The 16,104-nt window shown below is 46.8% G+C and overlaps 1 protein-coding gene across 1 annotated transcript in view; it reads left to right on the plus strand.

The window, feature by feature from the left end:
- Nucleotides 1–16,104, plus strand: part of LOC147710107 (zinc-binding protein A33-like) — a 441,227-nt gene that overhangs the window by 294,260 nt on the left and 130,863 nt on the right. Inside the window, exon 11 of the mRNA XM_086920807.1 lies at nt 6,221–6,241. Within this exon, the coding sequence (XP_086776933.1) occupies nt 6,221–6,241 (21 nt within the window). The remainder of the gene's footprint in view (nt 1–6,220; nt 6,242–16,104) is intronic.

The following is a 16,104-nucleotide window of genomic DNA, read 5'->3' on the forward strand; positions in this document are numbered from 1 at the left end:
GTATTCACACGTGCTTGAGGTTTTGTGTATAGAAGACGAATCCACTTCTGCCATCCTTCTCCCATCTGCATTTTCTCCATTACTGCTAGTTAAAAATCCCAGCGCAAAGAATCAAAAGCTTTTTCCAAATCTATCGTAACTACTACCGCATCTGGGAAATTCCCTATATCCGAAAGGAACATGACGCGGTACAGACGCCGAAGGTTGTTGGACGTGGATCGTGTAGGAATAAAACCAGTCTGGTCCTCATGAACCAAGCACCTCATATGGGGCACGAGCCTAGTCCCCAGCACCTTGCTCAGTATCCTAAAATCCATATTTAACATGGATAGTAGTCGAAACTCAGTCAATTGGGCATGTGTTTTTTTGGTTTTAGGCAGTGGGATCACCAATGCCTCATTAACTGAGGGCAGCAGTAGCTGTTCTTTAAGTGCAATGGCATACACCTGTGCTAGTTTTGTGGTTAGAATATCTCCAAAGGTAGCGTAAAATTCAGCAGGTAGGCCATCAGGTCCCGGTGGTTTCCCTCTAGCCATATCTCTGATCGCCACTCTAATTTCTGCCGCTGTAACTGATTGTGCCAACGAGGTTTCAGTGTCGCGGTCTAAGCTTGGCAGTCTCAAGCCTTCAAGATATAAAAGGAGTTCACCCTCCCGGCTCACCTCCAGCAACCCATATAGCGACTCATAATAGGTATGAAACGCAGCTTGAACAGCCCTTGGAGAGAAAATTATCTGGCCCTGTGTATCCGTTATAATGTTGATAGGTTTACCCCTACTTTCCGGCCTAATCAACCAGGCCAGCAATCGTCCATCTGTACCTCCCTCCATGCGTTGTTTCAATTGGTAGGTTTTGAGGTCTAATGCCCTCAATCTATCCCATGTGGTATTATAGAGGCTTTTCAGTTCCACCAATTTACCCTGCGAACAAGACCCACCTGGAATTTCCATATCCAGTGTCAGGATTTGTCCTTTTAGGACATCTAGTTCCTGGGTCACCATCCTTCAGATCCCCACCTTCTGTCCCACACAGTGTCCCTGGATCACCACTTTAAACACTTCCCATTCCACTAATGGGGAGCTTGCTGTCCCTTGATTTTCGCCAAAGTAGTGTACCAAAGCTGCAGAAAGGATTTGGCGGAAACTATCTTCCTCCAACAACGCTGGGTCTAACCTCCACAAGGGAATGGGGGTCCTCCTAGGGGTGGGTGTAAATCGCAAGAGTAGGGGACTATGATCAGAAAGGGATCTACCCAGATATTCCTCCCGTCACCACATTGGACAATGTGGCCGAGCAGAAGACCATATCCAATCTTGTGTGTAAATCACATAAATGTGAATAATAGGAGTATTATCTGCATTGTGTATTTTGTAACCTCCATATGTCCAGCAAGTCCCATCCCGCAGGCCAGCTCCGAAGAACCTTCACCGTACCCTTTAGTGGAGGAGTCGATCTATCCTACTCCACATCATACACACAATTGAAGTCTTCTCCCACTACAAAGTTTCCATGTGATATTCCTGCCAATTTACCCGATAAATGTTCAAGAAAGGGAAGCTGCTCCCAGTTAGGTGCATACACACTGCATACCTCTTTCCCATTTAAAGTGCTGGTGATAGCTACGAACCTCCCCTCTGTGTCTATTATTTTCTGAGTGAGGGAGAAGGGAACCCCCGGGTAGATCCATATTAACACGCCCTTGCAAAGGCCGAGTACGTGGTTTTAAAGAGTTGTCCTCTCCACCTGAGTCTGAGTCTAGTGACCTCGATCTCCATAAGGTGCGTCTCCTGTAGGAGGACCATGTGTGCATCCCTGCATCTGATATAATTCTGGATACTGTAGCATTTTGAGGATGAACCCATGCCTCTAATATTCCACGTTAGAAATCTATACTCCTCCACTTGATCAGCATTGCCAGCCATTAGCATGTACAGCCCCTTCCTTCCATCCCCCATCCGCCCGCAAAATCATGCCAGACCATCCGGTGTGTTACAACAGTCCCAACCATAAAACTCCCCAACCCACGAGTGGTCTGACAACTGTCAGCTTCCCAAACTTACAGTAATACTGCATAACAGTTACCTACAACAGGCAGTTAAGGCACCAGCTACTAGCACCAGTGTCTAAGGGGGAGCATGGTCTTCCCTCTCAGGTTATTTAATAGTGAAAGAGGCAGGAAGACGTCACAGCCTGGCGGGCCGTTCCAACCCCACCCAGGTAAGCCCACCCAGATGCCCACCCAACCATTCCCCAACACAGCAGAAACATAAAATAGAAAGAGAGAAACTTATCACAGGTCACATGAGCTCATCAGCCATTTGAGGAGTCACTACAGGCATAGAACCACTATCAGCGTGTGAGTCATCAGTCTCAGAGTTCTCAGTTCCATATTTCGCTTCCGAGTCCGTGTCCAGGGAGGCATCTCTGCTACGCATCATGACAGACATGGCCTTCAGTGCTTCCGCTCTCTCTAATACTGTCTTAGAAGGACTTGGTTTCTTTGTGGTCTTTAATCTGTCATCTCCACAGTCGTTTCTCTTGGGTTACCGATTCAGGTCTGTATTCCGAGCGCGGTCTGGGAGAACCCTCTGTTCTGTAGGCCTCAACCCATTCCCAGGTCGTCTTGGGATCCTCATAGTTTTCCCATCTAGCATTATTTTGAGTTTAGCCGGGAACATCGGTGCATACTGAATCCACTCATCCCTCAGAGCTCTTTTTGATTCCAAAAAGGAGTTATGGAGTCTCTGGACTTCCATGGTGTAGTCCGGGAATAGGGACACCTTGTTATTATCCACCTTGTAGGGCCCAGCTGTTCATGCTCTCTTTAACAGTAGGTTCCTGTCTCAGAAATTGAGAAATTTGGCCACCACAGCTCGCGGTGGCCGCCCGGGAGCCAGTGATCTGGCTGGCACTCTGTGCGCACGCTCCAAAGTGTAGAATCGCGAGAGTCCTTCAGGCGCCACTACCTCCCAGAGCCATGTCTCCAGATATTGGGCCATGTCCGATCCTTTCACTCCTTCCAGAAGTCCAAGGACCCTTCCATTGTTCCTCCTATTTCGTACGTCTGCATCCTCTGGCCGCCTTTCTTGGATATTTGACTCTGGTGGTCAAGCCTCCGACCTGTGCAGCGAGGGTCTGATGCGCAGGAGTAAGTGTACCCAAGGATTGTTCGGTTTGTTTCACTCTCCGACCAGCGATGGTCTGATGCCCAGGAGCAAGTGTACCCAAGGATTGTTAGGTTTGTTTCACTCTCTCCGAAAGTTTAAAGTTAACATCCCCAGACCCACTGCCACCGTACTGATGTCCTGGTGCAGGGTCTCCTTTGTGTCGGCTATAGCGTCTAGTATCTTAGCAAATTGTTGGTGGATGGGTACTCCCGGTTGCTCTCCCCCATCGTCAACTGATACAGTGCCTTTCGTGTTCTCCTCTTGGTCTGGGGGGGGACCTGCCTGTTTCCCTCTAGGTTTCCCCATTTGCATTGCGGCAGGAGCTCTTGTGGAAGAGTGGGAAGGGTGAAGGCGCTGCTCTCCAGGGGGGTACGACGCACACGCCAGTGTCCCCGGCCGCCACCACTCAGTTATCCGATCAGAACTTTCCAGGGCTCTATGTATCTCAGCCAGTTTTAGATGGACTATTATTGTGCAACTACATCTGAGGAATTACCTTTTGTACCTTCCAGCTCCTGTAGAAAGATCACCTGCGAGGATGAGCTACCTCCAGAGTCACGTCAGCTTCCATCAAATATAGAGCCTCCCAGGTCACAAGTAATAGTCTCAGCGAGAGTACCCCTAAGTGCTGGTACATCCCCCTCTGGGCACTAGCGAGGTACCATGCAGCTGCTATGAATATCTTCCAACCTACCTAGTACCCCTATTCGATGTCGAGGCAGTGCACTGATGAATACAAACCAATGACCTTTGGTCCATGGGGGCTGTTAGGTAAGGGTGAGCAATTTAACAGTCCCACCTCAAGACAGCAGCCAGTTTGTGTGTGTCTGTCCCACTCAGACTGGTATGTCAAGTAAGACTATGAGCAGCGGAGGGCGACGGGTGACAATTTGGGCCCAAATCCTGCAGAATAATACTTCATGCAATTTCCAAACTCACTCGCCCCAGGATAGTCCCTCCTCCACCTCACTGGCCAACCCAAAGGTACTCAAGCACACCCGTTTTTGCAGTTTGTGGGGCGGCGCAGGGAACGGAACCCCCTTCTCATGGAACCACACCGATCACGGTGAGTGGAGAAGGTCGAGCAGCAACACATCTCTCAATCGTGCAGATTCTCAACCCTCTCAATTGCTGGGGGAAGGTCTGATATTAGCCGTCTTCAGGCAGGTCCAGGTGGCCCTGCTCCTTGATCCTGACTCCCCCCACTCCACAAGAACCATGGGGATCTCGGCAAGCTCTGCACAAGCCAGCATACGCCTCCCACCGACTGTGGGCCGCCGGTCTATTATCCACTGCGTTCTCTTCAAGCTACGGTGCACCCAACCGATCCTCCAATTGCGCAGCTAAGTGCTCATTTCACGCGCCACCCCAAGGCTGATGATTTTCCCGGTGCCTGTTCTTCACTCACCTCACCAGTGTCAGTGGCCGCACTTCACTGAGGCCGCAGCGCTGCTCTCAATTGTGGGCTCTCAGCACCTGTGTGATGTCTGAGCGCACTTCAAGGCTCGCCGTTCTCGCAGTCCCAAACTCAGCCTCGGCATCACACCAACTTCAGATGTAGTCCGTATTACTTTAATGTGCCTCCAGGCCGTTGGATATGTGTGCCGGTCACCGCTGCCGGCCGGTACGGGTGAACCCGTCCGATGCTCCATGGTCCGTTTCTACTCAGGCCGCCATTTTGCTGCAGCAATCTCTGCATGGGTATAATCGTTTGGAAATTCTCAGCAGGTGCTCGTGGTCAGCATACGCCAGCAGCCTCTCTAATAGTTCTCGTGACATGGGCCCCCATGATTGCGCCCCCGTGGCTGGGTGGAGTCACCTATATTCAGGATAATTAACCTGGCTGGTGCGGAGCTCTCAGCACATGCGTCCGCCATCGTTGGCTTCAAAGCCATGCCCCCACTCTAGGTGTCCAGGGTTAAAGCCGAGGGCAGTGCCCTGTAGGGGGTAGAAGTATGGGGCACTTGGAATCTGACTAAACTTGAGGTAGAGGAGAATACATTCTTGAGAGCACTGACTAACCTCCCGTATAATACTCCGCTAATACAATTAAGACGAGATTGGGGCCTCAATTCAATGATATATGTGACCTAATTGAGGCTCTTACATAGTTGGAGAAGGTTGAAACACTATGCAGATCTTGACGACCATCGTGGACCCTAGGAGGAGCTAGTATCACTGGACAGTAATGGTAAAATTAAGTGGTTATCTTATGTCTAAATTTTGCTAGTACACATCGCCTTTAGGGGACCCATGGGCCTTCTCGGCATCTCCGACCTATCTATTCAAGATTACACCTAAGGATGCATTCTGGTAAAATGTAAATTCCAGAATGTGTCTGAAGGGTTGCTTAGTTCTCTTTTTTTTATTTTAAACTTGATTTTCAATTTGAACCCTTCTTGGATTTTATTAACCCATTTGCTGCAAAGTCCCTCCTGGAAACTTTGCCATTAATGTCTTTTTTATCAAAGTGGAACCATTTAAATTCAATAAGTACTGTATGTCCAGTTTGCCAACAGCCAGAGGAGTCACTAGTTAACATTATTTTATTCTGTTCTGGTTATACCTGGCCAAGAAAAACATGGATCATCCCTTTTTGGAAGCAATTTGGATGCCGTCTACTAGAGGTTGCCACACGGTTCCTCTGTACAGTATACAGATACAGGGTGCTGGAGTGATTGGCTTTCGCATTATGCTTTCTCTTTTTCTCAGTCTCCCAGTATCTATGTATTTGTTTTATGACCCTAAGCTTCGGTGTCCTTTATTTGTTGTATTTTAACTACATATCTTTGTAAATGCCAATTGTAACTAATTATAAAGTATTTTATTTAATACATTTTAAAGGTACACTTCCATTGATCATTTAAATTTTGTAATGGCATGACACAGCACCGTGTTGTAAATTGAGTTTGTGTACCTTTAGTTTTACATATGTACTGTATATGTTTATGTACTTTAATGGTTGAAAACTCTGAATAAATTATTTGATGATGAAATATTGTACACATCTGAAAACAAAATTAAATTAGTTTTCTCTACACATTCTCTTATAGGTGATTTAATTAAAGAAAGAGGTAAGTTTATAAATTGAGCAATCATAAATGGATCTTATATAAAAGTAAATCTGAAAGAAACATGTAGTTATAGATTCCTTACCTTAGAATTTCCCTCAGGCGTCAGACTGGATCCAGAAAGTTTTTTCGTCAGCAGTACCCCTGCACGTCGAAAGGTGGTGTCGGTCAGCTCCGCGATCGTCATTTGCATCGTGGTTGCCGGAATGACGTTGCGGCAGCTACTTAGACACCGCCCTCGAGCGCTGACATCAGTTCTTTCTTTTTCTGCGCTAGCTAGTGGTGATCAGGGAAGAGCGGTACCTCTAGTACACTTTTGACTAATCTTTTTGCGACTTTTGTCAACTTCTTTTTCGAGTCGTATGACACCTGGTGTACGAGGGATGCCCGGTTGCAAGCAATGCAATTCCTGTAAGCGACTGATGTCAGTGACTGATCTGCACCGCATGTGTCTTTTTTGCCTGGAGCAAGACCATGACCCCAAGTCGTGCTCTGACTGCTGGCCCATGGCTCCGAAGACTTTACGGGAGCGGTCCAGTAAGTTACTCGAGGCTGGGCAGATGGTTCCATGCCGCTCAAGGTCCTGGTCCCATGGGAGGTCGAGGGACCGGTCGCGGAGTCATCATCATCAATCCTCATCAAAGTCTTTGCACTCGGGGTCAGGTAAGTCAAAGCACAGGAAGAAGTCAAAGAAGCACCATCGCTCTTTGACTTCCCCTCGCCTGTCGGTTGGCACAGCACAGGGTGCGGGTGATGCCACTCCCACTGCTCCGCGTGCAGAACCTCCAGGGTCAACTCTGGGCTTCCCTCCCTTCCCGGGATTGAGCTCGACATGAGATACAAATAGATCCCACCCTCTGCTATGGTACAAACACTGACTTTGTCTGGCCAGAACAGCCCAAGAGGTAAAGGCTGCTGCTCCAGTATCCCTTTCTGGCTTTGAAAACTCTTTTTATTTACGTATAGTCAGCATGCAATGATTCTAGATAGGTCCATCAGGAGCTCCGCAGTGGCTCATAACTGTTGGATAATCCCATTCAGACTTTCCTTTTTCCATCACGTTGTCCTTTCAGATGCTACAATTTCATCTTTTTTGGCTAATTTCAGTCTTTTTTATTTTTTTTCCTAGAAAGCGTGAGGTTTTAGAGCTGCGAATAAATACTATAAATGTCTGCACCATTTGCACATGCTGTCTTGGGTTGTATCAACATTTTATCAATATCTTCTCACTATGATGATTGACTTGGTGCATTTGCAACAATTAGTATTTGTCTTATTTTGATATAATCAGCAAGCAAATACTATAAAAACCAGATATCAGTCTTTAGCTAAATAGTAGCTTCCCTCCAGGGATATTGAGTCAGAGGTCATGCATGCTGGTGGCAGAAACCTCAGTCGGAGGCAACCGCAGTGAGAAGTGGCCTTCAGCCAGTTGCTGTTCATGTTCCAGCTTCTGCTGCAACTCTGAGGGGGGCAGCCCAGACAGTGTATCATATTAGCACACATGGCAGGGCTCAGAATACCTGGACCTTTGAGTTGTTTTTCATGACTCACTCAAAATAACCATTACTACAGTATAAGGGAAACCTTTGTTGTAATATTGGGTACTTCCTCCATGTGAGATGGGTATCCCCCATTCACTGTAGCTCTTTGGAGTTTCACTTATAATAGGGCAAAAAAAGTAATCCCCTTCTGTGATTTCTAAGTTTTGAATCCCATGTTTATTTAATCTGTTCAATACAAATGACACAACCTTTTGCAATGGGTATAAATTACAGGGCACAACTTACAAAACATCTTCTTAACAGTGGCGTCCTTTAGAGGGCTTACGGTGGCATACATTTCCTATACTAGAACGTGAGCAGTATTTGAGATGTCTAGAAATATCAGGAATGCCTGCACCATAAGTCCCTGCTGTGCAGGATTGTTTATAAATGTTAACAGTGTCACTATGATAAAGGAGTTAGCTCATTTGCTGCTCGGTTGTCTTGTCCTATTCTTACTTTAATGTCTGAAAACCTGTCATTGTTTTCAAAATAAAAAGTACGATAAGATAAATTGGACGTCAGATAATATAGAAACTCAGATATAGGATCATGCATAAAGAGCGCCTTCGAGCCTTGGCTATCGAGGCAAATGTTATGTGGCAGTGAGGAGATGTGGCCTTCAGCTGGTGACGGTTTATGTTCTAGCCTCGCACACACTGCTAAGCTGTGATAGAAAATACATAGGGGCATATTCTCAAGGACGTATCGCTGAGTTATCGCAACTTTAGTGCAGCAAACGTTGTGATAAGTTTTACGCACCATTCAAAAGCTTGTGCTCACTACCGATATCACCACTTTTCCAGCTGTAGCATCCACAAAAAACATCGCCACGGGTGACACCGGCAACTAACGCTAATGAGATGCAGAGTAGGCGTTCCCGTGCAAAAAGCAGCGACAACACCACTTCACAACATTGTCAACTACAAGCCCGATCTGCAATAAGATCACAAAACATGCGATAAGGCGCGTTAACAGCAGGGATTTAACATCTGCCTTTTACTGGTGGTAAGCAGGACCCCCCCTCTCCCCCATGGCCCTACCCCGGGCACGCCTCCCCCCCCCCTTGGAAAAAGATATTTCACATGAACATTACAAAATCATGAACAAAACAATTCCCATGACGTTGCACAATTACAACAATTAACATTCATGTGTGGTCAGAAAAAGGAGAATCATTCATCCATCATTGAAATTCCAAACAAAATATTACATTCAAATTTAACTCAAGACAACTATTTGGAAGAGTCATGGCAGGTCTTCACTGGACAATCTGTAGGTCACAGCCTGCAAGACAAAATTCAAGATAAGAAGGTGTGTCATGCGCTCATCAAAAGACAGAGAGAAAAAAGAGAAAGAGAGAGAGAGAGAGGGAGTGAAAGAGAAAGAGAAAGAGAAAGAGGGAGAGAGAGAGCGAGAGCGAGAGAGAGAGAGTGAAGGTGGAGAGAGAGAGAGAAAGAAAGAGGGGGAGAGAAAGAGAGAGAAAGAGAGAGAGGGAGAGAGAGAAAGAGAAAGAGGGAGAGAGAGATAGAGAGACAGGAAGAGAGAGAAAGAGAAAGTGGGAGAGAGAGGGGTAGAGAGAGAAAGAGAGAGAGGGAAAGACATTGTACAAGGAGCACAAGGCCAATCGGGCTCTTGGCTCATACATTCCAACAGTTGTGTGTGTATCCCTATTGATGCACCATAAGCCCAAGGCCTGGCCTCGATTGCTGCACAAAAGTTACATCACATTTCCAGAATGCAAGCAGTAGTCAGCACTTGTAAAGCGCGCTACTTACCCGTGAGGATCTCAAGGCGCGTGGGGTGGGGGGGGGGGACCGGGGGGGGGGGTGCTGCTACTGTCCGAAGAGCCAAGTTTTGAGGAGCTTTCTGAAGGTGAGGAGTTCTTGGGTCTGCCCCAGATGGGTGGGGAGGGTGTTCAAGGTCTTGGCAGCGAGGAAGGAAAAGGATCTGCCGCCAGAGGATGTGCGTTGGATGCGCGGGACGGCGGCAAGGGCAAGGCTGGAGGAGCGGAGCTGGCAGGCGGGGGTGTAGAAGTTGAGTATGTCGTTCAGGTAGGCTGGTCCGGTGTTGTGGAGTGCTTTGTGTGCATGGGTGAGGAGCTTGAAGGTGATCCTCTTGTTGACAGGGAGCCAGTGCAGGTCTCTTAGGTGGGAGGTGAAGTGGCTGCGGCGGGGGATGTTGAGGATCAGTCGGGCGGAGGCGTTTTGGATGCGTTGTAGTCATCGCAGGTGTTTGGCTGGGATTCCTGCATAGAGTGCGTTGCTGTAGTCCAGCCTGCTGCTGACGAGGGCTTGGGTCACTGTTCTTCTTGTTTCGGTCGGGATCCATTTGTAGATCCAGCGGAGGGTGTTGTAGCAGGAGAAGGAGATGGCGTTGACCTGCTTCGACATGGAGAGGGCGGAGTTGAGGATGAATCCTAGGTTGAGTCCGTGGCCCATGGGTGTTCGAGCTGCTCCCAGTGTGGTCGGCCACCCGGAGTCGTCCCATGCAGAGGGGGTGGGACCTAGGATGAGGACCTCCGCCTTTTCCGAGTTCAGTTTCAGATGGCTGCTCCTCATCCACTCGGCGACGGCCTTCATTCCCTCGTGGATGTTGGTTTTGGCGGTGTGCGGGTCCCTGGTGAGGGAGAGGATGAGCTGGGTGTCATCGGGGTACGAGATGATGTTCAGGTCGTGCTGGCGAGCCACTCGTGTGAGGGGGGCCATGTAGACGTTGAACAGGATCGGGCTGAGGGATGAACCCTGGGGTACGCCGCAGATGATGTCGGTGGCTTCGGATCGGAAGGGCGGGAGGCGTACTCTCTGGGTTCTGCCGGAGAGGAAAGATGTGGTCCAGTCCAGGACTTTCTTCTGGATTCCTGTTTCTTGGAGGCGTGTTCTTAGTGTGCAGTGGCAGACCGTGTCGAAAACGGCTGACAGGTCCAGGAGGATGAGGGCTGAAATACATAAGGCGGAAGGAAATCTGCACCTCCGACCTTGGTCTTGAATGCAGCTGGCGACCCTTAGAGAGATACCATACCAGATTATTATGACTCTCAGACCACACACAGAGCTAATGAAAGACAAACTTATCCACACCAAAAACACGGAAGTCCCTGTGAGAGGTATCCTTGCATGACATGCCCTTGACACTTACATACACAACAACTCATACGTCCAAACGTTGCACACACATAGGACTCATTGCTCCGAGCTGTGGCATTTCATCCACATAACTGCCGCAGATCAGAAGAGTGCCGATTCTACAAGACCATCAATACAATGGCAGGACATCCCAGGCACATGCACAACCCCCGTCACGTGGAACTGTACAGTGCACATATGCTGCATCTGTTTGGAGCACTGGCACTGGCAGTCTTGTGCATCAGTTACCGTCTGAGCTGCCGTCTAGCGTACGTCACCTGCGTCCAGCCCAGGTTCCACTGTTGATCATGCATATTTGAGTGGCCCATGGATGTCTGCCTATCCAACACAACGGTAGCTGAACTGGATTATGACTTGTGTGTGCCCCCCCCCGTTGGCCCATGACCAGGAGTGTAACCGTGATACCCGTGCATGGGATGCCTTGATCTCTGGCGTATGTGCTGACAGTTGGGCATGGGAGATTGCACAAGTCCTCATGTGCAGTGGCCACATCAAGGCGCTCCCCTATTGGAATGTGTTGCGGATTGGTGAAACAGGGTGGACGGAGCACATCTGTCCGGACCACTTAATAGATTGGCTCTCCCTCGTGTTCGTTCCTTCAAGCTTCTGTACCAGAGCATTGGTATATAGAGTGAAAAGGAATGGCGCAAGAACACAACCTTGTCTCACCCCCCTATCCAAGGTAAATGGCGCGGTACATTCCCCTTTGGAACCATAGCGCACCTTGGCAATGGCCCCAGAATATAATTGTTTTAAAAACTGGACCAGTACCGGGTCGATCCTCAGATTTGTTAGGATGTTACACAGTTTATTATGTATGACACAGTTGAATGCGGCTGTAAGATCTACAAACGCCACATAAAGTTTCCCACCCTTAGCCTGAGTGTACTTTCCTATTATGATATTACGATTTAAAACATGCTCATTTGTCCCTAACCCCTGTCCAAAACCATATTGCATATCACTTATTATATTGCTCTCTTCTGCTGAGGTATGTAATTTGTTCAAGACGACCCTTCCCATTACCTTCAATCAAGTAGGGATATCGGGCGATAACACGCCTTGTTTACTCGTTCCCCTGTTTTAAAAATCGGCATTATTACTGACTCCAACCAGGTCTTCATAAAGCCCTTTGTGCAACTAGCTTGAAGGACCCTTGTTATCAGCGGTGACCAGAGTAGTGGGATATATTTAAATAGGTCAATGGGGAGCCCATCGGGCCCTGGGGCCTTACCACCCTTGCTTGCATTTATTGCCCCAATTACCTCATCATGGGTGATTTGGAGGTCAATGAGTGAGAAAGTAGTAGAGTTTTCCACCTGTTGAGTTATAAAGTCAGGAGTGATTTCCTCGTTCCCTTGGGTGCTATAGACCTTTGACAAAAAGTCTACCCATGTTTTTCCGTCTTTTGCGACTGCTATTGTTGCAACATCCTTGATTTTAAAAAACAGCACGTTCACTGCTCGCCAAAATATAGAACAATCTTTACTCAGTAATGCTTCGTGGAGTGTCACCCATGATTGATTTTTGAGCTCCTTCTTTCGGGATCTTCGTGCCAAATTATAACACTTTCTACACTCTCTAATCTCGCCTTGGTCTCTCTCTGTCCTATGAAGGGCCCCTTTTAATCAAGAGTATGATTTTGTGCAATTTGAATCAAACCACCCATTTTTGCGATCTCGTGTGCCCTTATTTTCAACTCTGAGCAGATTTTGAATAGTCGAAGTAATCTGTGAAAAGGCATTCAAGGTTCTTTTGTGAGTGGTACCTTCCTGCAAGCATACTAAAATTGAGTCATAAGCCTTAGATCTGATTTGCTTATTCAGCTCGACCGAGTCACAACTGTCCCAATGCAAGGTGTATCCATTTTGACGGGAGAGGGATACGCCCTGTGTCCAGACCAATTTATTATTTATTTTCTGATCAATGACGTCTGACAGTACTATGTCAATACTTAGGGGCAAGAGGTCACTCATGACATTTGAGTGGATTTTATAATTTGCTGCCCAGTTTAAATAACAATTTGGAACAATTATAAAATCTATTATAGATTGGAAGCCTCTGCCTATAAAGGTATAGTCAATGTTCTCTCTAGGGGAACACAACCGGTTTGCAAAACCATAGTCGTGAGAAAACAGAAATTCATTGAACTTTTCCCCACTTTCTGAATGATCAAAATGTGTTAGTGGGTCGTCCTCTTCTGACGTTAAGGCACAGACATCTAGCCCTGCTTTTGAGCATAGGTTAACATTAAAATCTACCCCCAGATAGTAATCATATCTGTATCCTTTGGAATCCATAATTTACCAAAATCATCACTAAGCTGTCTTAAAATGTCCCCCAGCTGGCCCTTCTCTATATTATTGTAAAAATGTATTACAGTTAAAATACAATTTGGGTCCACATGTATCGAAACTATCTGGTAATAAACAGCAGATTTTATCAGAGTAATTTTTTGTACCTCCAGCAGATTTGAAATGTAAAGGCAAAGCCCCCTCTTGTGTCTGCCATATTTTGAGTGTATTGCTGTTGTGTGGTATGTCTTATATCCTTCGATGTGGACTTCCTCTGCCAACCAGGTCTCCTGGAAACACAGGATTTCAAATGTATCCATAAAGTCAAGCCAAGCTAAGTTATTTTCTTTACTCCGGGGGCCTGCTATATTCCAAAGGAACACCCTAATAACCTTCTGAGAAATCTGCTTGTCCGGAATCATTATTTCCGGGGGAGAGTTGGTCTGACAAGCCCGCTCAGGCCCCATACTCTCATCCCTATTTGGGACACTGGCCAGACTTAACTTTAATGGTCCACTGGTTCTAGGCCCCAACCCAATATCTCCTTCCTATATATACATGTTCTCCCTCCTACCTGTACCTTTTTATGATTGGTCCTACGTGCTTCATAGTCCTTTAAGTTATCATAGTCCCTCAAATCAAACATCTGTTCTCTATTTACGGGAAGTCAATCGTCCTCATCTAGTGATTGGAGGGGCCCAAATCTCTTTGACACCTCCAGGTTATAGTACATTTGGGCAGTACTCTGTGCTCTAGGATGACTCCCATTGTGCCTGTTAATCCAATTGAGTTGATAAAAGAAGCCCAAAGGGAGGACATTTATGCCTGTATCAGTGATGTTTTTATATCTTACTCATTTCAACACTTCCCTAACCAGGGATGGTAAACCAAAGGATAGAACAACACAATCCCCTACAAAAGTTTTTCTACCTGTTCCTACCCAGGGTACAAGCCTTACCATCTTAAAAGCCCTAAACATTTCCGTAGTCAGACCTACTCTGCTCCCCAGGCAGTGAATGGCCTTTTTCATCAATGTGATCCATGTTTCAACTTCTCCTGGCTGGGGATCAGGGACAATTGCCAAAATCTCTGCAAAGGGGGTTGCTGCCGTCGGAAGATCTAGGTTATATACATGTTGTTGGCTTTCATGGGAGCTAGGTGTAATTGAGCGTGGTCTTATTTGCGTTTCGCATGCTAGACTTCCCCCCTTGATGTCTCTCTGGTGTTCTCTTCCTTAACATACGTGCGGCTCCAGCCTCTCTTGTAGTGCTACTATGTGTGCATACAGCGACATTCTTTTGTACCCCACCCCTTTCAGCTGGTTTTCTGTCCATTCCTGAAGAGTTATCAGTAGAGTTTGGGCTTTTGGCATCTAGTTATGGTAAATGCGCTATTAATAATGCCCGGTTTGCGGCCCTCATTCTGTAGTATAGTGTTCTGGTTTTTAATAACCTTCTCTAGATCTATTTCGATTCGGTCTAATCTAGCTTCCAGACTGCCTATATAGTGTTTAACATAACTTGTTAGCTCTGTAAATAGATTTTCCATTTTTTTACTATCAGGAAATGGATTGTGCAGTGCATTTGTTTTTTGAATGTGGAACATAATCTTTTCCCTTTTGGTTCAGCAAGCTACCCTTTTCCCCTGTTGTTTAATCAGTATAGTCTTAGAATGGCCATTCACGGGGGCCTGATATGTTTCTACCTGGATAGTTTTGGGGTTCTTTGACAGCTTTGGGTTACTTCGGTCTTTGGGGGGGTAGGGTTTCAGTATCGTGATCACTGTTTCAGACATCATCTATATCATCAAAAACAACTTGAATGCAACCATTTCTACTTTGCCCTAAACTCGGGTTATCTGGTGGGCATTCCTCCACAGTCCCTTTACCAGGTATAGTTTTTTCTTGACTATTCCCTGTTAGACCCTGCGATTCTACACTCAATGACTCTTCTATTGTGGAGATCTGTTTTTTGATGGTGCCCACTGCGCCCAAGAGGTAGTTTAGCAGGGTCATTTTCATAACTTTTGGTTTGCTAAACTGTTTCTCTAATTTAGTACTGGGTAATTTCCTTTTCCCCATTTTCAACATCCAATCTGCATGCAGCTTCCCACTAGTAACTTTCATGATAACCACAAATAACAGTGAACACTAGGTATTGTTAGGAGTGACACATACATTTCAGATATAATCCAGCACAACAACTCCACTCACGGTTTGATGAGACCAAGAGAGGGGGCCCAGCCCAACCCAGCCTCCTCCTGCCGCAGACAGCAAGGGCGCGTCCCCCGCCAGGGTGATTGTTGGCGTGCTTTGAGTGTGCAGGTGCAGTGTTACTCCTCCCCCTGGGAGTTGAGTGGATTCTGGGACTAGTAGTCCCCCCTGGTTGGTGCTGAACGGCTCCTGGCGAGTTTGTGGCAACCAATGTCCCTACATTCATCCATACTTTTATACTTGATTCAACATAGATGTTTGACTTGGCCCTTTTTGCAGGGTCATCCCTGAACTTTTTGCCTTCCTCCTGTATTTCGTCTGACCTGTTTTTGTTGGTTTTATGACTCTGGGCACTTTACCAATGCTGATCAGTGCTAAAGTGCATATGCTCTCCCTATTGTAAATTGTTGTATGGATTAGTGATTCCATGATTGGCTGATTTGGCTTACTTATCAGACCCTAGTATAATGCACTGAGTGTGCCCAGGGCTTTTGAACCAAATGCTGCTGGTGGGCTTGCACCACTGGTTGTGCCACCCACAGAAGCAGCCTGTAAAAGTGTGTCTAAGGTTTGCCATTGCAGAGCCTGTGTGCAGTCTGGTACTGTCATGCTGACTGGGCAAGTGCACCCACTTGCCAGACCCTAAACCTTCCCTTTTCTTCATATCAGG

The sequence above is a fragment of the Lissotriton vulgaris genome, chromosome 5, assembly GCF_964263255.1.
Source record: "Lissotriton vulgaris chromosome 5, aLisVul1.2, whole genome shotgun sequence".
NCBI lineage: Eukaryota > Metazoa > Chordata > Amphibia > Caudata > Salamandridae > Lissotriton > Lissotriton vulgaris.